Raw genomic sequence first — 22538 nt, forward strand, 5'->3', positions numbered from 1 at the left:
TTTAAAATTTAAATATTTTTTTAAAGTACTAAAGGTACTATATCTACTAAAATATAAAAGATAGATATATGGTGTCGCGGACTTTTTTTGTAGAACTTTTAAAGGTTCAAAAAGCCTCCATACATTTATTTCAGTTATACGCAATGGTTGAGGCAGCGCATGCGAATAAGTAAGTTTTTCGGTCTGACCTGAAAGAGAAAACCCGCGATATCTCAGTAGTTATATATGATAGAATATAAAATATAGCCTATAGCACTCCCCGATAACGTAGCATTCTACTGGTGAAAGAATTTTTAAAATCGGTCCAGTAGTTCCGAAGATTACCCCATTTCAAAAAATTGTTACAAACTTACAAACTTACAAACTTACAAACTTTACCTCTTTATAATATTAGTATAGATATAGATTTGCGAGGAAACACAGTTAAAACACACTTTCTGAAAATGAATTTTCATTACATTACGGCACATGTGCGTAATGCGATACATTACAATATTGAAATTGTTGAAATAAGAAATTCTTTACGAGCAAATGTGTTATAAAGGTAATTACATTATAGAGTTCGTAGGTAGGCTACTTAGTAGTTGGTAAATAATAAATATATTCGTAGATAAATTCACACTAATGGAGTTGCCTGCGATTCTGTTTTTCACGCATTCCGTATTTTTTCAAAAACCATAAATTTTCCACAATAAAAAGTAGCCAAGGGTCTGCTCTAAGGTCAAGGTCTCATTTATAACTGTATCGAAATTCATCTAAATCGGTTTAGCCGTTAAAAGACAAACGGACAAATGCATTTATTATATTAGTATCGATTTTGAAACACCTTATTTTAAGAAGAATAATAATTAAATATACATTAATTACAATTCGAAAAGAATTAACACCTTTTTAATACTGTACGGTACGTCAAACATAAAATTTGTTCTACCCATATCAAAAGGGTAAATAAGTGTACAGGCATGCATGGGCAATTTTGTAGAGTGGCTCATAAAAATATTAGGTTATATGGAGCCTCATAAATTCTACAGTATCACGTTATTATATTATCATGACATTTATCCGACAATTTAAGCGTTTTCATCATCATCAAACTTCGTGATTAGGTATATTTATTAGTTAGTGCAGTGGTTGATAATAATCTATGGTTTTTAAAATTAAACTCGAAAGATGTTGTCCTGCCATAGACCACTATCATATGCCGCATCTATAGTTAAAGATTCTGATACATATTTAAATTAAAAAAAAATTAGGTCGGATCTCTTTGTCTAATACTTAACAAAGTCAAATAAAGATTACTAAAAGGATTTTTATGTCGTTTTCACCTATTCATGGAGCAATTTATGTTATTGTCAAGATTTTGTATAAATTGATTGAAATGAGAATCTATGAGAGCTTTCAATAATTACTGAAAGCTCTCATAGAAAACGCTGCCCTTTGCGATACAAAAATAAATCTTTAAAATTATATTTAAAAATAATTAAAAAACATACAAAGAAAGTTTTCATAAATAAACTGATTTTGTGATGACTTTTAATAATAACTTATGATGCAGACACTAGATTATATTAGACTTTTAAATACAACTTTTAGAACGCCAAAATGAAGGTGTTTAAGTAGGAGTTTACAGCTCTCTCATTCCGAGGATGACCTATTTATTTTCCTTATTTGACTGGGGTTCTGACTGGGTTGCGTTGTATTTGAATATCTCTGTGGCAGAACGGCCAAAATGAAAAAAAAAACATTTTAAAGGTTGTAATCTAACATTATTATTAACTAGTAGACGCTACACGTTTCACTCGCTTAGTTCCCGTTCCCGCAAGTATACGGAGATAAAACATAGCCTATGAGACCCATAATTAACGTGACTTTATAGTGGTAAAAGAATTTTTAAAATCGGTTTAGTAGATCCAGAGATTACCCCCTATAATACCACAAACATTATCTTTATAGAATATTACTCGTATTGTAAGGTCCTTCGGTCGAGATATGGGTACATATCCTTAGCCAATATTTTAAACCGTAATTTATTAAAATAAATTATTTCTGTTTTTTTACAAATTCCGCAGGATTCATGCCGTATATGGGTTGATAACGACGACGACGACGATGGATATATGGTCTTTACGTTAATAGTATTAGCCAATGGTTGTAATTTAAAGAATCGATGAAGATTATATACATTTAGTGGTCAGCAGAAGCCGAAGATGGAAAAATAACAAAGAAATGATCGAACCGCGAGCGCCGTTGTGGGGATATTATTGAAGAACTTTTGTATCGTTCTGAATGAACAATAACCGTCTGCGGCGAAAGCCACTTTATTGCTCCATTTACACCAAATCGAAATAATGTAGGTACGAATAGGTAGCTGAATACAACGATTGCAAATACACGGAATCAAAGGGGCATCAGGATAATTGGATTTTGGATATTTAGAATTAGTAAACGCCCGCAATTCTGCCAGAGTTAATTCTGTTTTGTTTGGGTAACTTTTTTTCGCATAGTTATTTATTATATTCTGATCTAACTATATTTTGATTTTAATGAATTATAACTTGATTTATCTTTTATTAGACAGATATGTCAAATAGATAGTTATAGATCTCAGACCAATTATTGTATAGGAACTAACTCGCTAGGTGTTACTTTTCTGTCAAAGTATGATCAATGATCTAATGCGATTATAAAAGGTGTCTCTATAGAATCGATGTTAAATAGTTGTAATCGTGTTCAACGGTTAAAGAGCTCCGTAAGAACACCTTTTTGTGTAATTGAATGGTGAAAAAAACGGACGAAAACTTCTAGTTTAGTATAACATATATACCAAATCTAAGCTCGTTTTTCTCAGGTAATTGACAGACAATTTTGTTTGTGACTAAGAGTGCGATACAGGTCCTTCTATAATTGGTCTAAGTTATAGATAGATTGATAGATAGACAGATATAGATACAAATTCAAATAGAACTCTATGGAATCATTAAAAACGTTCTATATTTTCGCTTTTCATTGATCTAAAAGAAAAAATAATTAAAAGAGCGTTTTAAATCCTGTCATGAAAACATAACACGTTAAAACGCTCTGTCTACTTTATAATATTTCGACAAATACATTGTGTATTTTATACTCTATCGAGTAGTAGGTACGTTGAGCATAAATAGATGAGGCCTTTCCCCAGATTTTTATCTTCTATATTGCAAATGTTATAGTCCAGCCAACATAACAGTGGGCCATACCCGATTATTACGAGATTTTATGAATCATGAATGTTGTAATAAATTGTACCCAAAGAAGTATTTCTTTAGCACATACTTGTGTCTAATATTACCGACACATTTCCCTAACTAAAATTGGTGGTTCTGTAGCTTTTCCGAGAAACAGTCTTTTTAAAATATCGTGAACCCATAATATATTTTAATACAGTATGCCCCGCAGATAGGCTTGTCATAAAAAATGGTATCAATATATTTTAGTTATCCAGAGTTTAGCGCGATTTTTCAGCTTATACCTCTACCATATGTTAGTACGGTAGGCATATATGGAGTCAGGACCATGGTGGCATCAGGAGAAAGCAGGTTTTAAAGGGCTGTGGATCTTCAATTATCTAAGAAGAAAATGTAATTGTTCGTAGAATTTAGAATATGGGTTGCCTGTGTTCGTGGCGGCACTTAGTACGGGATCCCCGCTGAAAATCAGCTGTGTATTCTATTTGCTTATGGGGAGTACTACCTATAGCAATATTCTGAGCTGGGATCTATTCTGGGAGATATTTTCATATTTTCTACAGGATATTAAGAAAAATTTATCTTTCAGGCAACTTCGCTACGGACCCTTAAAACCCTTTAACGGTTCTTTTTCAAAGGGTTGCTACGAGTACAAAGCAGAATTATCCCGAGAAACCCAATGTTTGATCCAAGCTATAATTCTTGTTTAAACATAAAAAAGCTCAAATTTTAACAAAAATATTAGAAGAACTTTATTAAAATATAAAATTTAATAAAAAGAATATTTAATCTAGAAACTTTAATGAAGTCGTGACAGCATGGGTACCTTGTCAGCCTTTTTCGCATTTTGTAGGGTGCGCCAGATAAAATCTAATCTCATTTACGCCGTGAAGCTATTCCTCGCCTGCCATTACATAAAATGGAAAAAGATTTTTTTCCGCTTTCGTCAAAATATTAAAATTTCATGATTAAATTCATATTTTGTAGTATACCTTTGTAGCTATTATTATTACAATGCCCGCCATGCACAAAATAACCAATGTCGTGCGCAGCAGTGAGCACTGGACTCTCATACTCAGAATGGGAGGAGTTAGGCCAATAGTTCACCACGCTGACCTGGCAGACTTCACACACGTAGAAAGTTAAGAAAATTCTCAGGTATACAGGTTTCCTCACGATGTTTATATCCTTTACAGTTTGAGACCCGCGATATTTAATTTCTTAGAATGATCATAACTGAAAAGTTGGAGGTGATGCCTCGGACTGGATTCAAACCTACGCCCTCCGGAATCGAAGCCAGAGGTCATATTCACTGAGCTATCACGGCTCTCAAAATCACAAAAAAACTGTAGGTACAGTTAAACACATACGATACAACTGAAAAGTTCGACTATTCAGTATCGGGGGGGATCCTTAAATTGTCTAACGTTGTATGAAGAACACGCCAGCTCTACTTCAATATTACGTTTATTATATTTTACGAACCTTACAGCAGGCACTTCTAAGATGTCCCACTCGACAGACATGTAGAACTCTGACAGGTCCACTCCCACGGACACCACGTTGCTGCCGGCTTGCTCGTCCATGTGCCTGAGGTCCACCTGTGCATACACCCTTATTCCAATATTTAAGCGTATTTCCAAAATCTCACTTCAAGGCCCAATCAAATAGTAAATTCAGAACAGTAGAATGACCGAAACTACAATTTATAATTTAGAGTAAGTTGAACTCGAGAAAGGCGTCGTAAAATTACAAAGTCAGGCAATATTTCTGAAAGAAATGTCTAATAATTCAAATCTAGAAAGTTAAAAGTAGAGTTAGACTATGATAAAATTATGTATCATGTATTTTGTGTTCAAGACATTATTTCTTGTATAATTACTTGTTTTGGAGAATGAAATTGTAGGGCCTTGAAAATTAAGAATGTAAAAATAAATTTCAAATACAGAATATAAAAAATATATTATAACAATACAACACAGACATACCTACTATTTGGCAACAATATATATTACGCTTTTACTTAAAAAATGTTATAGCATAGTTAATTTTACGTAAAGCAGAAACTGAAATTAGTTTATAATACGAGTAAATCGATATATGGTATAGTTCAATTTTTTTTTTCTTCTTTCTTTCAATGATTTTATTGTATTTTTTTTTTGCATTAGCTCTCAGTTTTTGCTCTATCGCAATCTAGTTTTATTGGTTAAAACTTATAATTTATTTATAGTATTTTATCAGATATAGATTATATCATTTAGTTTATAGCATTGATTTATCAGTTTAGTTTTATCATACATGCCCCCTGTCACACGATGTGAACCTGTACAAGAAACAACAACGACAAAAACATTCTGAAATCGGTAAAAGTCAAGACCGCAACTCGGAGTATTAGGACGCCTTTCAATCACCACAAAGTGTGTCAAGTATCTGTATTGCCTCAGTTTAATGTTATGTTTAGACCACACGTAACAACAAGTCGGAGTCATGCGAGTTAACAATAACGCGAAACACAACACCTAAGACAATAATCGTGACGAGCGTTTGGTTTTCGACGAGTGATGACAGAGGCCACCGTGAGAAACTTTCAGTGACAGTTTCAGTGGTTTAAATCTCGTGTGATTCGCCATTGTGACGCAATCGACTGTCTCATGTCCGTGACTCGTCAAAATACAAGGAGAACGGAAGCACCGGCTCCGCCGCGAATGTGTGTGTCGCGATGCGGCCAAGTCGCCTTGTGTCGGGACTCGGGGGGCGAAGCCGCGTCTGTCCCTCGGCCAGCGCCCTACCGCAACAACGCCCACTAACTCTAACACAATGTGACACTCGGGTACGCTAACAAAGCTAAACGACGACGTTGTTGCGATACGGCGTAAGCGGTTGTGTAGCGAGTACATGCAAGATCGCTTTCGTCCAATGAAACCGATGCACTGCAGTGTCGTTGGACGAAACGATAGCTCTAATGTTGGCGCTAATTCAAATGTGTATCGTTTTCTTTTGTTATAGTTTTGTAATGATAAGACGCTCATGCAATGGTCAGCGACACCGAATTCTTACAGCCACTAATGTCGCTAATAGGGAAAGGTATAAAATATGCTATATGATGACCAATAATGCTCCCAATATATCGAGCCAAGATGTGAAGGTATTCGAGACGCTGTGTTGTGCTTTAACTGTCCGCGTGTATATTCTGTGTAGAAGCTGTGTACGTGGTAACTGTCGGTGGCCATCAGCCGTCGTGATCGGGAATGCAAGTGGTTGGAGCCAAGCTGGAGTCATGCAGTGAGTACCGGTGTGTCACACAGAGGAGCATGCAACAAGCATTCGTGTCAATTGTTAGTGTCTTCGAAGTGTGTTAGCGCGAGCGGAGCCAGCTAAAGGGAGAGCAAGGGAAAAACCATTCCACACAATACCATTCTGAAATAGGAGTGAGGTACTTTTCTTTGATAATAGGACCATTACATTCGTCAAATCTCTATTCATGTGACAAAGACGATTCTGCCCGGGCTGTCTCGACTTTGTACCCTGCTTACTGCAACTGCAAAATACATATTTTTGTGTTGTACGTGGAATGGTTTTATTCTGTAGGAAGTAAGGAGTTGGAATAAAATGAATGACGTTGCATCCCATATCACCTGACATTTAAAATTTTATACCTTTCCGTGTTGAGCGAGGTAGGCCGTTCGAACTAAGTGGAACCGATCGTGGATATTCTGGAGCATTCGTGGACACGCACGCTGACATACTGCTACGCCACATACTTAAAAACATCACCACGTGAGTAAGTTGCAACATGTCACAGCTAAGGAGCGAACCGGAGGCGGCGAGCGCGGCGTTAGCGCGCGCTCATCGCCTGCGCTAGCGTCGGCGCGAACAGTCTATTCGCTTAAACTGTATCAACATACCACACGATTAGAAAAACAATATTAATTACACGACGAAAACGTTCGAGCCAACAAGCTACTGCATGGACACGGCCGGGCGGGCCCTACGCTACGGCCCGCGCTGGCTCCAAGCGGCGTACAGCGGGGCGTCACCTTGAAGCCGTCATACGTCCAGCTGCCTAACTTAAGCACACAGGTTTGCACGTCGTAAGGAAAGAACTCGACGTCGATCGAGCACGACGACTTATACACGGCGGGCGGCTGCCACACCACCATGCCGTTGTGGTACACCGTCGCCTTGGTCATCAGCGTCACCTCGTAGTTGCCGTCGGCGCTGCGGACAAACAACGCGGTCAGCCAGTGCGGTGCGGAACGCGCGAATAATTACCTTAAATCCGTCGTAAGTCCAGCTACCGAACTTAAGAACGCACGTTTGCTCGTCGAAAGGAAAATATTCCACGTCTATTTCACAGGAGGACTTGTAAATCGCGGGCGGTTTCCATTCGACCAGCCCTTGGTGGTAGATGGTCGCCTTGGTCGCCAACGTTACCTCGAAGTTGCCGTCGGCACTGCAATAGTAATGCACATTTACAAGCGGCAACGCGTCACTCGTGTGGCCCCTGTGCGTATGTGGTGTGAGCGTCGGTGCGGCGCTTGTGTGTCCGTGCTTGTAGCTCAGTGTGTGGATACCTATACGGTATTTGCATAACATGTATAGCACAATTTAGTATTAGAAACGCTTAATAAATGACAATAACAAGTTATAATTGAATAACGAGTTATGAATGAATAGTGTGTTAGACTACGAAGCCATTTTAAACACATCTATATGCCAATGATGTATATGACATGCAAGATTTAAAATGAAAAGTGTTAAACCTATAGATATAACCTAAACCGATAGATATATATGTAAATTGACATGTTAAGTTATATATTACATAAATAAAAACCTAGAAACGTTAAAAAATATATATAAAGATGTATTATTAGTGAAATAATATTTTTTAAAAATCTTTTCACATATTATTAACAATCTTATACAAACCACAGCTCATACGCATTATACGTGAAAGACTTTTTTGATATCCCTCGGAATCCTTTTATCTTCTCAATTTCAACACAAAAAAGACCGAATATAAATCTATGTCAAAGGAAATGAAACCGTGATGAAAGAGAAAATCTGTGAATAAGTAGGGTTTACTCAGTGGACTTTGCGTTTATACTGTATACCTATACTTACATTTATGTGCCAAACGAAGCCAGCAATTTGGACAGGGTTTGATTTTATTAAAAAGGGAGAGAAAAGTAGCGACTGTAACCTACCTACTTCATACCATCCATTCGAAACCCAAATAACCAATAATTAAATCTAATCAAAGATTAAAAACAAACTTTGTTTTTAAATATATAATAATGAGAAATTAATCATCATTAAGAAAACCGCAACTAACTAATCGCAGGTCAAACTGAAGGATAAACCTTAACAAGTCAAATCACAGAATAACCTGTTAAAGTTACTGTCTTAACTCCAATTCTCAATAATTTTGTTTTACTCAAAAGTTGAATAATTTCAAAAACAAATGCTTTGTTCATCACCTCGTTGAAGTATTCTTTTTTTGTTTGTTAGATATTAGATATTAAATTATATGCTCACGGAACATACCAAACGCTAAAGCTGGCGCTTGTTTTGCTATCTAAAGATTTAAAAAAAGAAAGAAAGAAGGTTAGTTTATTGGACATACACACACACAATACACAGAAGACAAAAAAAACATTTAAAATAAAGATTACCAAAATTAAAAGATTAAATAAAGCGAATGATGCGACCACTCAGCATATGCTTCGCTAGTGATGGATCCACCAGCGCAGCACTGGTCTTCCGTGGAGCTACGTGGTGAAGCGGGCGGAAACAATAGGAAGAAGATACTTAAAAAGTGTTAAATACATCTAGATGTAAGTATGACAAACCTAGTTTACCTATTATAACGCTAAAATACTCATAAGTGTAATAAAATGCTGGTGTTGATTTTGATCGGAATACCTTCCCAAATATTTGGAGCCGTATTAATGGATGCCCTGTTACACCCCTAATACACACTACATTACGATCAATAACGCATTCAAGCACGGATAACTCGTAATATGAAAGAGCGATATTACCCCAATTTAGAGCAAATGATTTCGTGCGAGTGATTCTTTATCTTAATCGTTTGACTTTTATTGTTTTGAAATTCAATTTAACTTTTAGTGTTTGAGTTAATACTAGTATTTGATGTGTGTTTTAAGAAGGAGAATGATGCATTTATATAATCTGCATCGAAGACGCCTCAGCATGGGTATATTTGAATTTGAGATTTGAGATATTATGTAGAATTTATCGAGTGGAAAGTAATGGTGCGACACATCTGCTATTATTAAATAATCTTTGAGTTTTTTTTTTATCTTATGTGATGTATAGAGTTATGTGTAACTATAAAGATAGATCTTTTTTCAAGTATATTTCAAAGACGAATTAAATGCTGTGGCCGTACATATTGAAGGTCCAAGAAGACATCTGTTGCTATCGCTGCGTACATTTAAAAAATCAAGAGACTGATGTTATGTTTTCGCATAATGTAAATGTTCGCAAAGTATGGTACCTACATGATTTGACAGAAAAAAATGTTAGAATACAGTAATAATAGTTTTAAAATGGCATATAGAGAAGCTATGCGAGTGTTCGGGTAAATAAAATAAAGATATCTCTGAGGATAAGCAATTCCGTGGTCATGTTTTGACATTCTCTTTTTCTCACTCAATTAGGGGCCATCAATAAATTACGTCACACGTCATGGAGGGAAGGCGCCACCAAAGTGTGACATTGTGTGACGAGAGGACGGAACTAATCATTATGTTTATGACGTCACGAACATTTATAAATCTAAAGCATTAAATCTTAAAAATTCAACTCTATTGTAAAGTAAATGAATATAGAATTTGGGTTGAAGAATTTTTCTCAAATAATAAACTTAATATTGAAAAATATGTTTAGTCATTTCAGCAAATAAAAAGCCAATACAAACAACCGAATTAGTCACCGAAGTTTTCCAAAATTATATTCAAATTTTGGTAAACTGAATTAACTTTTTATAGATTCCCAATCACAAACATCGATGTATAATATATGATGATTTAAGTCAATGCCAAATAACGAGTATTTTGACCGTTCGATATTGACTAACAGAATTTGCACTGTCAGTTAGATGAGAAGTTCATTGTGTGCAGCTCTTTCAATGTGCGATAAACTTTCGCCACTGTCGCGATAATCCGTCGATCAATAATCCTTTTATATACTCGTACATATATATTTCGAATGTTGAATGCAGTAGCTATGATAAATTGCCACACAATGACGTATCTAAATTACATAGCGGATGTTACAACATCTATAAATTTGTCGCCTTAACCAATGTCGATGAAGTTTTATAAGTATATTTGGTAGGTTTTTATTAATTTTTTTGCTTCACCCCTAAAATGTTTTTACAAATTAAGTGGCATATAAAAGCGCAACCCTAAATTTAAGTCTTTAATCCCTAGAAATAATTTATAAGATAAAACAACGTTTGCAGGGTTAGCTTATAGCTAGTATATAAATATAGAGTAACTTTTGTACGCAAGTAACATGAATTGCATTGGAGATCGAGACCGGTTTTTATTTGAAAAATATTTTACTTTACTAGAATATGTAATCATGTTTATATAGCCTAGTTTAAGTTAGTATATCTGATATATTTAATGTACAAACTATAGGTTTCAATACATATTTACGAGTATAATAAAAATTAGTGGATTACGCCTTTTAATTTAGTTTTGTATCTAATAAGTCGTGTATTACGGAAGGTCATTTGCGTACGCATAAACAATTCTTTATTCATACGTCATGTCCGGGCTTAAATCATAGATTAGGATTATACCAGCCTTTCGATATAAATATGCATCTATTATTATTTTAAACTACGTGAAATTCAATTTTCCACAAATTCCGCGGGAACCATGTATTTTTTGAGATAAAAAATAGCCTTTGCATATTTGCAAATTAGCAACATAATAACCAATAATATATTATGTACAGTGAAACTCTCGTAAAATTTATTGTTGTATGAAATTTAGAAAACAAAGTTATTTTTAAATTACAGACATACACTTCAATTTTATTTATATGTATTGATGATAACTTAGCGATAGAGTTGGTAGCTATATTATAATGTTATAATGTTGTGTGAATTGATGATGACTAAATATTTTACTTATATTACCAGTAATGGCCTACAACATAGTCTAGATGCAACAGTTTGCCTCGCAAAGCTTCTCCGTTGCCCAAATCATTACGAAACCATATTAAAAAAAAGATATGCCAACAATTCTTTTTTTTTTTAAACCATTAACAAGATGTACGTAGGCGTGTTTCCGTCTCACTTGTTATATAAAACGATATCAGGCCGCCAGATGTGGTCGGATGGCACATGTAACATATGCACGCCGCCGTACTCGCGCGGCTCCCAGCGCAGCTTGTAGTCGTACCACGACTGTTCCACCCACAGGTTTGTGGTCATTATCTGGTTCTTCAGATTCTGGAACAAAAGTATCTTATTAGTCCGGTCATTCATCCTACCAACTGTTATCGCCGCGTTACAACGACTTGCGGTACGGACGGCTTCAGTGTGCTCGTGGCGTAGAAATTATTTTACCAATAGAAGGCTACGGGTAATCACGGGTGTTTATGCTAGTTAGTAATATCATCATGAGCAACCTATTCTTTTTTTTATTATTCTTTTTTTATTCTCTACAAGTTAGCCATTGACTACAATCTCACCTGATGGTAAGTGATAATGCAATCTAAGATGAAAGACGGCCTCCGTGGCGCAGTGGTATGCGCGGTGGATTTACAAAACGGAGGTCCTGGGTTCGATCCCCAGCTGGGCAGATTGAGATTTTCTTAATTGGTCCAGGTCTGGCTGGTGGGAGGCTTCGGCCGTGGCTAGTTACCACCCTACCGGCAAAAACGTACCGCCAAGCGATTTAGCGTTCCAGTACGATGCCGTGTAGAAACCGAAAGGGTTGTGGATTTTCATCCTCCTCCTAACAAGTTAGCCCGCTTCCATCTAGGACTACATCATCACTTACCATCAGGTGAGATTGTAGTTAAGGGCTAACTTGTAAATAATAAAAAAAAAAGCGTGCTAACTTTTTAGGAGTAGGATGAAATCCCCCTATCTCTATATGTGTCTCCTCTCAAAATTAGGTCACGCTGGCCCAATGCGGATTGCCAATTCGCATTGGGCCAGCAGGACTTCACACACGTAAAGAATTTAAATAATTCTCAGGTATGCAGGTTGCCTTCATCCAGCAGGACGTTTTTTCTTCACCGTTTGAGACAATAATATTTAGTTTCTTTAAATGCACATACTCGTAACTGAAAAGTTGGAGGTGCATTCCTCGGACCGGATTAGAATTTAAAGCAGAGGTCATATCCACAGAGCTATCACGGCTCTTTAGTTAGTAATATACAGTGTAATTATAAGCTGAAACACATTTCCGAAGACATTTGTTGGCAAGGTTTGTGCTTACCCGCAAAACATTGCACAAATATTATCACAGGAACATGACCTCAATGCGCTGCTTTGCGGCCGACAACGTTATACATATTAGTGTTCCATTCCGTAATTTCAGCGGCAACCATACTCTTCAAACCGATACACAGAGATAAGCAATGCACATTCTTGGCGGCATACATACCCGTAGTTACACTGATAGTAATTCCTAATTAATTCTCTCATATATTACTACTAACAGAACTTCTCGGTTTCACCCACATAGTTCCCATTCCCCTGGGAGTATTGGGATAAAATATAGCCTATGTTAATCATCGATAATGTAGTTCTATTAGTGAAAGAATTTTTCAAATCGGTTCAGTAGTTTTTGAGTTTATTCGTTAAATGTAAAAATACACCTCTTTCCTCTTTATAATTTTAGTGTAGACTGTAGATAACTGATGTTATACTCGTAATATTGATTTTTTTTGTCTCTCATTTATTTATTAGTTCTTTTTTTTAATTTTTAACAATGTCAATATCAATATAAAATAAAATAAAAAACACTATTAAAAATTTATAAAAAAAACATCAACCCTCCCGCTGCGGGACATTTGAGTGCCCAAGCAACCGGTGGTCAGGGCTCCAGAGTGAGGAACCTCCTCACAATACGCGCCGTCTCAAGAATCACTGCCTTTTGTATCATTGGAGACTGACGTGATAGCCCAGTGGATATAACTTCTGCCTTCGATTCGGAGGGCGTAGGTTTAAATCCGGTCCGGGGCATGCACCTCCATATTTAGTTATGTGAATTTTAAGAACTTAAATATTAAAAATGTTAAAGGAAAAACATCGTGAGAAAAGCTTTACCAAAGAATATTCTAAATTCTCTACATGTGTGAAGTCTGCGATCCGCATTGGGCCAGCGTGGTGGACTTAGCCCTTCTCATTCTGAATCTGAGAGAAGACTCATGCTCAATAGTGAGCAGAACATGGGTCGTTAATTATGATGATTTATATTGTTCATATTTCTACGAAAAAAAAAGAACGAATTCACCATTCGATAACAGTTTTACAACTGCCATGCGCTTAGTAGATTTGGCACCTTTCGTTATTAATAACAAGCTTACGTGTCAAGTTAAAGTATTTGGTAATATAACTAAAAAAGATATTCATAGCCTTCGTAATCCATAAATATTAAGATACCTTTCTAGATAATTTATGGACATCAAATTTGAATCTATTAGAACCTCTTGCTTGCGAAGCGTTAAGTTATTGATATCGCGTAGAAATTTTTATTGCAATATCATCGTTCGAAACTCTAGAGTAATGAGTCGCTGTAAATTTATTCGGTATTTGACAAGAAGAAACTCCTCCTAGTGAATTACAAGTTGGTGGACATAATGTTTTTGCTAAAATATTTTCTAAGATAAGTTAATTGACCTAAATTTTGATATTGTAAGATATCAAAACTCCGATCTAAGATTTTTATGTTATGTAACCAAAAATCTATAACTTGGCGATTTTAAGTGCTACATTGAAGATCACGTAAACAAAGTGACCTATAAAGACGTAATAGTTGATGAAAGACTATGATTAAGTTATTGGACATTATCTCAGTATATATAATATATTATATTATAAGTTTAGTATATATATAATATATTATAAGTTTAGGTTAAAGTTAAATCACTAATTGATCACATAAGTTAGATCGTATTTTTTATGAAGTACCAAATTGGTTCTTTAAAACAGAGAAAAAAAAACACGAATTCGAAAAACTATACGAGTACAACGTGAGGTAACGCTACTATGTATTAATGTTTTGAGCTACTGCAAATGTAATTAAATTGACGTAATTAACATAATCCCATAACACGGGTATAACCACAGATTTATTAGTGTTAATAATAGTTACGTACTAATATAAATACCTACTCGTACAAACGTAAATGTAATAAATCTCTTGCTTGCTCTACTTCTACGAAGCAATTACATTGTATATAGGTACCCACTCTAGATATAAATATTAAAATCACTATATTTCTTACATAGTAGTACATTATTTTAATGCTAGCTTGTATGCGATAAAGTTAGATAAACAGTACTCGAATGGGTAAGTTCTAAGGATTCTCTAGGAAATTATGTAAAACGCCAAATGTTTGTATATTTTGCCCGTAGTCAAAATTTACATTTGCAACGTTTACACGAAAATAAGGTTAACATGATGTTAACTTTCATTGCGTTGTGGCCTTATTTGTATTTAAATTGGCTTATTTATGTTGTGTCAGAACAACTTAATTACTTTAAGCATTTTTTGATAATTTTGTGCCGAGTCCAATTAAGCAGAGTCACAGAATACATATATGATGTACAAGCAAAGTTAAGCTACTTACTTGTAAACTTTGACAAGTTAGTAATAGCTATATGTATATATCTACTGCCTTATCAATAAAATAGCTACACTCAAAGTTTCGAACACGATGAAAAATTTCAACAGGCAATATAGAACTCGGACATTGTCTGAAGAAATCCATCCTAGGCTATATAGTATTTAAGTATTTCACAGAAAAACATACTTGTAGTATTCTTGTCTATACAATGTATCTTCATAATTGAGTACTTTTATAAAAGTATATTTTCGTTTAGTTCCAAAGTAACAAAAAATACAAAAAATAAAAGTAAAGTAATATCTAGCTACGTATTATACTTGTTTACACAGTGATAAACAAGTATATAGGTAACGTCAATTCAAAGTTTGTTCCGAGTTAAATTGCAATTATTTTATATACTTAAATATGTAGAAATACTTAAATAACTTTCGGTAAATACTTAACGCTACAAATTACGATAAACGATAAAAGTTTAATTTCAGCTGGTTCCTAGTTTTAGAATAAGTACCTACAAAGTAACAATCTATAGCTCCCGGAGATATTCTGTCTGCGACAGTTTAATCTCTCTCAGACGATATTTTGCTAAAAACTTTCGACTATTTTTAATTTTCATTAGTTTTAGAAGTTCCAAGTCTATTTCTCTCTATTTCGGGCTTTATAGAGCAAACAAGAATGAGAAGAATCTTTGTAGGTAGTATTTTTACGCCGCTGCCAGTAGTTTGGGACTAGGAGAAATTAATTAAAGGGTTCTACGAAATAGCTTAAATATTCGTACGTTGGGGTTACTACTAACCATAGATTTAAGAGTCGGTACTACTAACAGTGCCTAGACGCAAATAAATCCGACGTAGAATTGCTTTTTACATGTTTTTGGCTTAAGAAAATATCAAAAGACATAACTAATAAACGTCATTCAAGCTTATTTCTTTGTCGGCTTGCCTTGACTAAGCCATTGCATTGTTCATGCAATAATATTATTTTCTTGGTCATTATGTTTGCATTTTTAGTACAACATTTACAATTGCAACTAATTAATAGAAATCATGAATATTTTTCACTTTCAATATTAATAAGTATGGATTCAAGATATTTGAATCCATACTTATTAATATTATGAATGTGAAAGTAAGATGTCTGTCTGTCTGTCTGTCTGTTTGTTTGTCCGTCTTTTACGGCAAAACGGAGCGACGAATTGACTTGATTTTTCAAGTGGAAATAGTAGAAAGGATGGAGAGTGCCATAGGATATTTTTGAGGGGTAGAAGTTTGTATGGAGGGAGCATTTGTAGGGTACGGGTTGGATAGGTAAGAAGCGCACGTAAGTCAAAGTGATGCTTGAACGGGTCCGCTAGTAATACATATTTGAAATTAAATTGATAATAACGTTCATCATTATCATAATTGACCACCCATATTCTCACTGTTGACCACGAGTCTCCTCTCAGAATCAGAGGGGTTAGGCTAATAGTGCATTGTCAGACTTCACAGACGTAAAAAAATCTCTGGTATGTTGCTTCACCGTTTGAGACACGTGATATTTAATTATTTAAAATGCACATAACTGAAAAGTAGGAGGTGCATGCCCCGGACCGGATTTGAACCTACGCCATCCGAATCGAAGGCAGATGTGATATCCACTGGGCTATCACGTCCACTAGTGAACTTGTGGAATAACCTTAAATAAGTTTTTTTTTAATTAATGCCTGTTAAAATTGTTCAATATGACTAAAATGGAAGTTAAAAAGTTCGAAGCTCAATTTTCCCTTTAACCGCCGAAGTTCGCTAAAGAATATTAATCCCGCGGCCCGCCTCTAATTAACTTTGCCTCTGTGTTTTATTATTACATACTTTCGTAATCGCTTAATATTGTAAGCAGTTTAAGGAAAAACGGGGTGAAAATTTATTACAAAATGCCGAACATTTATACGAGTAGGGGTAAGTTCACAGATACATGTAATAATAACAAGATGAGCTTTTGTGATTTATTTTATGATAATATTATATTCCTACTATGTATCTATTAAATATAGTACGAATAATAATATTATTCGTGAAATAGCCGCGATAGCCCAGTGGATATGATCTCTGCCTTCAATTCGGAGGGCGAAGGTTCGAATTCGGTCCGGATCATGCACCTATAACTTTTCAGTCATGTGCATTTCAAGAAATTAAACATCATGAGTCTCAAACGGCGTAGGTAAAACATTGTGAGGAAACCGCCATACTTGAGAATTTTCTCAATTCTTTTCGTATGTGATATCTGCCAATTCTGAGAGGATACTCGTGCTCAACAGTGAGCCGAATATGGGTTGTTAATGATTTTTACACAATGACAAGTTAACCCTTAAGTGCGGTTTTACCTGACGTTAAGTGAAGCGATGCAATAGCTTTCTTTGAAGACATACAAGTTGAATTCTACCTATACCTCTGAAGGTTTCATACACGGCATCATACCTATAAGCTAAATCTCTATAAAGTGGTCTTTATACCATGGCCAATCCCACCAGACAAAAAAAATCACTAGTAAATTGTCTAATTACTTTTAATTCAGTAGAAAATCGCTATGTTCTAATTTTAGACCTTGTAACATAGATTTAATCCACGCAAAAAATCTTGTGAAAAGTTTACTTAAAATGATTATAAAAATCTTTTTAAATCACCAATTGTTGTCACCAATATCTGTAAAAATAGGTAGGTATATAAATAAAAATAGTGTATATTAACAAGCAACAAAAAATCATATTTTTGCAATATGAGAAGTCATGTAAAAGTGCAAAAACACAATTAAATGTTACCTAACGTACTCGTAGCTACAAATTCCGAGTGAGAAACATAACTTCGGGTTATTCCCGCAATGGCCCCTACGTAAAATACGCGAATAGAAATAATTCTTTACACGAAAAGGTAAGCGAAATGTATCGCAAAGAATGTGGAATGTGAAACACTGTCGGAGTTGTATAAAAACTGTCAGACATGAGAAGATGGGTCTATAACTAAATTTTTTATGTTTTCTTGGGACGAAACAAAACCTTTGTACTAAATTATTGGCTTATCTGTCCATCAAATTTGTTTTGTAAGAGACCAGTATTTGAAAATCTATATTTATAATATTACTGGTCGAATTCTATACATTTATTCGCAATTTGAGATTTTACTTATACCATTTGTAACACCTAACGTTACCATGGCATAACGGACGCCAGCGCCATCTAGAAACTATACTCATAATACGAATTATGTACATTCTGTACATTGAAGATATATTGAATTTTTTTGTTGGGGGGTATTATATTACTGAAGTAAAAATATTTTTTTCGATTTTTTGTGTCTGTCTGTCCGTGTTTTTTTGTTATTCGGGCATCACGCTGAAACTACTGAATGAATTTAAATTAAACTTGGCACGGTTTAAGACCATAATACGGAGAAGGTTAAAGGATACTTTTTATTGCTAAAATAAAATAAGAAGGGGTGAAATAAGGGTTGAAAGTTTGTATGGAAAGTCCTTCATTTTAGAGTTATAGTTTTAAAAATGGGCGTGGCGTGGTGGGTCTATGCTTTATATCCCCACTCCTACAAGGAGGGAGTCCTGGCTCTGTAGTGAGCCGTTTAAATAGGTTGATAATGATGATGATTTATTTTATAGTTTCCTGTAGTTGCTGAGCCTTTTTTGATTTTATAATAAATGAGATGTTATGAAAATGTGTGTGTAAATTGAATGTGCCATAGTTTAATTTTACATAGTTCGAAGAGCCGATGGACGCTGGGATACCAAGAATGCGGGAATGGCGACCCCGCACTAGAAAGCGCAGTGTTGATCGACCCCTATTAGGTGTACTGACGACATCAAGCGAGTCGAAGGGATTCGCTGGATGCAGGTCCTACAAAAAGTCTCATGCCCTGCATTGGACGTCCATCCAATCAACCATGGTTTAAAAACATTAGTGTTGAAGTGAATGAAGAATCCGTATACGATATAGAACCTATATATATAATCCCGTATTCTTTCCTATTCCAACAAATAGAATTCCTCTTGACTTCTGTGATACAAAGGGAAATGACAACCGATCGGATTGCATCAGGAAATGAAGAGACAATATATTCCCGGTAGCATTTGTTTAGCTGTCTGTATACTCGTATTGTTGAAGACGTATCATTAATTCAGCATCACTATCGATGCATCACAGTCCCAAGATACTCGCATTTGTAGTTGGAATAAAGACACTATTTGGTATTTGCTTATTATGATACTAGAAGGCTAATACTTTATCTATTTTAAAATTGCGCCGAAGTTATTCGTAGTTACAGTTTGCTCAAGACTTGAGCGAACTCTAACTTAGTATGAAATGTGAAATCTCTGACAAATTATACATTTAAAGCGAGCGACTTCGTCCGCGTGAAAATCAATGTAAACTTCCAGCCCCTACTTCGCCCATTCTATTTATATTTTCGCATCTTTTATGTACTACATAATAAATAGGAATCATTTTACAAAAATATAACTCAAAGCATGAATGATATATATTAAAAAAAACTTCAACCCCTTTTTAAACTTTTTAGGGGTCGAAATCTTGAATTACATTATTTTAGTATTCTTTTGGTAGACATACCAATATTAACAAATGTAACTTCAAAAATGCAGGACTTTCCATACAGACTTTCAACCCCAATTTCACCCCTTCTAATTTTTGTTTTGCTACAAAAAGTATTCCATAACCTTTTTCGCATTATGCTTTCGCGATTACGCGACCAAATAAAAAATAATCACAAACAGGCAATACTTTTAGTTAAGTTATGAAAATAAAAAACCTTGAAATTGAAATCGAAGTCGAAAGATGAATCTAGGTATCGAAAACTTAATAGTTTTTACGGTTGCCCCATCGATTTCTAAGCGACCCCATTAAGTCTTTGAATTGAAAAATATAAGTATAAGAACTAGCTGTGCCCCGCAGTTCAACTCGCGTAGATCTTATATCAGTGTATTTGAGTGTAGGGGAGACCAGGGATGAACGTAACAATTTTCTATTTTCTTCTGATTTGTTGCAATTTTATTTCATTCAAGTTATATTACATAGGTTCTTCAAAATAGGTTACTAGCTCGCGACTTCGCTCTCCTGAAATTCTGTTTTTCTTGAGAGACTCCTGAAAATTACTCGTGAAATTCTCAGGAACCATTCCCGCGGGATTTGTAAAAAACACTTAAGGGACAAATCAAACTTCTGGGATAAATCAAAATATATTGTAGGAAATAGTAGTCTGAGATGAATATGACGTTAAATGGCGCGACTTGTTTTCGTTAAAAGTGGGGAGTTAGTGAGGGGTACCGATCGGTTGGCGGGAACGACTTGCGATATAACGCGTTTGTCGTGCGGTCGGCTACAGTATGCTCGTGGCGTCCACATTTCTTGTTGTGTAATTCTTTATGGGTTACCTAGGATAGGTTGGGAGAGTGACTTCAGTGGAAAAGGGGAGTGTTAGTTAACTGACAAAGGCGCCTTTAATCCTACACACAGCGTTCACAAGTGTGTGACTACACTCAAGGTCACTGTCATTCTAGGGTCTTATTTTGGTTACATTTTGATTTGTTAATTAAGTTGTCCTGACGAACATTGTAAATCATAACCTTGGTTCGACTTTGGTTTTTTTATTTTTATAATCCACTTCTAAGTATGCTAAAAATACATTTATTTACTTTATTTTAACTCTCAAACTCGACAGTTGCTGTTTAAATAAAACATACATTATTCTAATTTACAATAGTTAAAAACATGTTTTTTTTTTGCTTTCTGTGTGAAAGTTGAAAATGATCCAATGACCAATGATTCAAGCAACGTTATCAATAAGGAATTCATCAATCTGTGTAGTAACCTTGACTCCGTAAATGTTTTTAACACATTGCCCAATCCGTAAAACTTCATGCACTTAAATTATCGAGATTGACAACTATATCCTTCACTGTACTAAACTCCACAGCAATGCTGACGGAATATAAACATGTCAGTAGAACTTTCCCGAACGATCTTTGTCGCAAAAAGCTCGACTACTTAAAAAGATTGCTCGGAAGATTATAAGAGGTCCATCTCAGTATTTATTTAATGCTTAGCTGTATTTTTAAAAATAATGTTTGTATTTTTATCCTTTTATTAGTAGGAAAGTAGTTGTTGGGACGACAAGAGCTCAAAGAGTGAGGTTCAAACCCATTACCTCTCAGTTTCGAGTCCGGCGCGTTTACTGTGGAACCACAGATTAAGAATAAGGCAGATAGAGCGCACGGAACATAACTATGTCGTAGCCGCTCCAAATTCAAAAACGAATGCGAGTCAGTACGACACGAAACGTCGCATTAGTAACTTTCAATGTTATTCAAAAAAAATTGCGTCGTGTGCTTATAAACGTTTTAAAAATAATAACTAAAGAAATAAGATGGAGTATTTTTTTATTAGTAATTTGATTATTATAATAATTTACGTAATTGTTGTTAGTTAAATTTTGAAATATTTTATTTTTTTATTTATTTTATTGTACAAAATACAAAAAGTGTTACATAATTAGGTACCTTACATAATTAGGTAGATATAGCCATCCTCATAAACTTGACGAATACAAATTACAAAAAAAATGAATTTTCAAAATCGGTCCATAAATGACGGTACATACATAAAAAAAAAGAAAAACATACATACAGCCGAACGTAGAACCTCCTCCTTTTTGGAAGTCGGTTAAAAACAAGCTTGTATATGAGGATGTCAAGGAGACGCGTGACGTTTTTTTTTATGGGTTTCACCGGCTACACCAAGCTGCTTGTAAAGACTCATTCTGGATCATCTTCATCTTCTGTGTGCAGAACTATTAAGCCTTTTATTTTCGCTCGTTTTTAAGCAATAAAACAGTTTTAACAAAAATAAATAAGTACATAAGCAATCAATCACGATAAAAATGTGTTCGTATAAATGATTTTCATGACTTTCAGCCTCCGATCCATAATATTTCATTTTGATATCGGTCACAAATCACACAATCGCGGAAACTTGTTCGCAACTGTTGTTCATTTAGCTCATTCATCATTTAACTTTTCCGATTTTGTGCAAATTGTCGATATGATACATTAATTAAAATATAAAATCCATTTTTTAAAGTCACAAGAAGCAATTTATTAGCTTAATAGGTCCTGGATTCGATTCACGCCCGCGGGCCTATTGTCGTACTTATTCATAAACATACTTATCCATTAGTTAGAGCGAAGAACATTGCCCGTAATCACAAATAGACAGGCTAATATTCTTTTTTTATAAATACGCTTAGAACCATTTTGATAAAAACGCACTGCCTACCCTGATGACTCAATATGAACGAATGAATCGAGAATTCTATTTCGTATAATTTGACCGTAAGGTAGGTATTAACCTTAGTTAAAACTGCACGCCAATAGATAATTGGTGCACCAATATATTATGTACATTGATACGCTATA

At 35.0% G+C, this 22538-nt stretch overlaps 1 protein-coding gene across 1 annotated transcript in view; it reads right to left on the reverse strand.

Moving 5' to 3' along the window:
* The window catches only part of LOC112050831 (acetylcholine receptor subunit alpha-like), a 56674-nt gene that overhangs the window by 23088 nt on the left and 11048 nt on the right, over positions 1-22538 (reverse strand). The window contains exons 2-4 of the mRNA XM_024089193.2: positions 11564-11718; positions 7494-7674; positions 4707-4822 (exon numbers count right to left, since the gene is read on the reverse strand). Coding sequence (XP_023944961.2) covers positions 4707-4822; positions 7494-7674; positions 11564-11718 — 452 coding nt within the window. The remainder of the gene's footprint in view (positions 1-4706; positions 4823-7493; positions 7675-11563; positions 11719-22538) is intronic.

This window comes from Bicyclus anynana, chromosome 12 (assembly GCF_947172395.1).
Source record: "Bicyclus anynana chromosome 12, ilBicAnyn1.1, whole genome shotgun sequence".
Taxonomy (NCBI): Eukaryota; Metazoa; Arthropoda; class Insecta; order Lepidoptera; family Nymphalidae; genus Bicyclus; species Bicyclus anynana.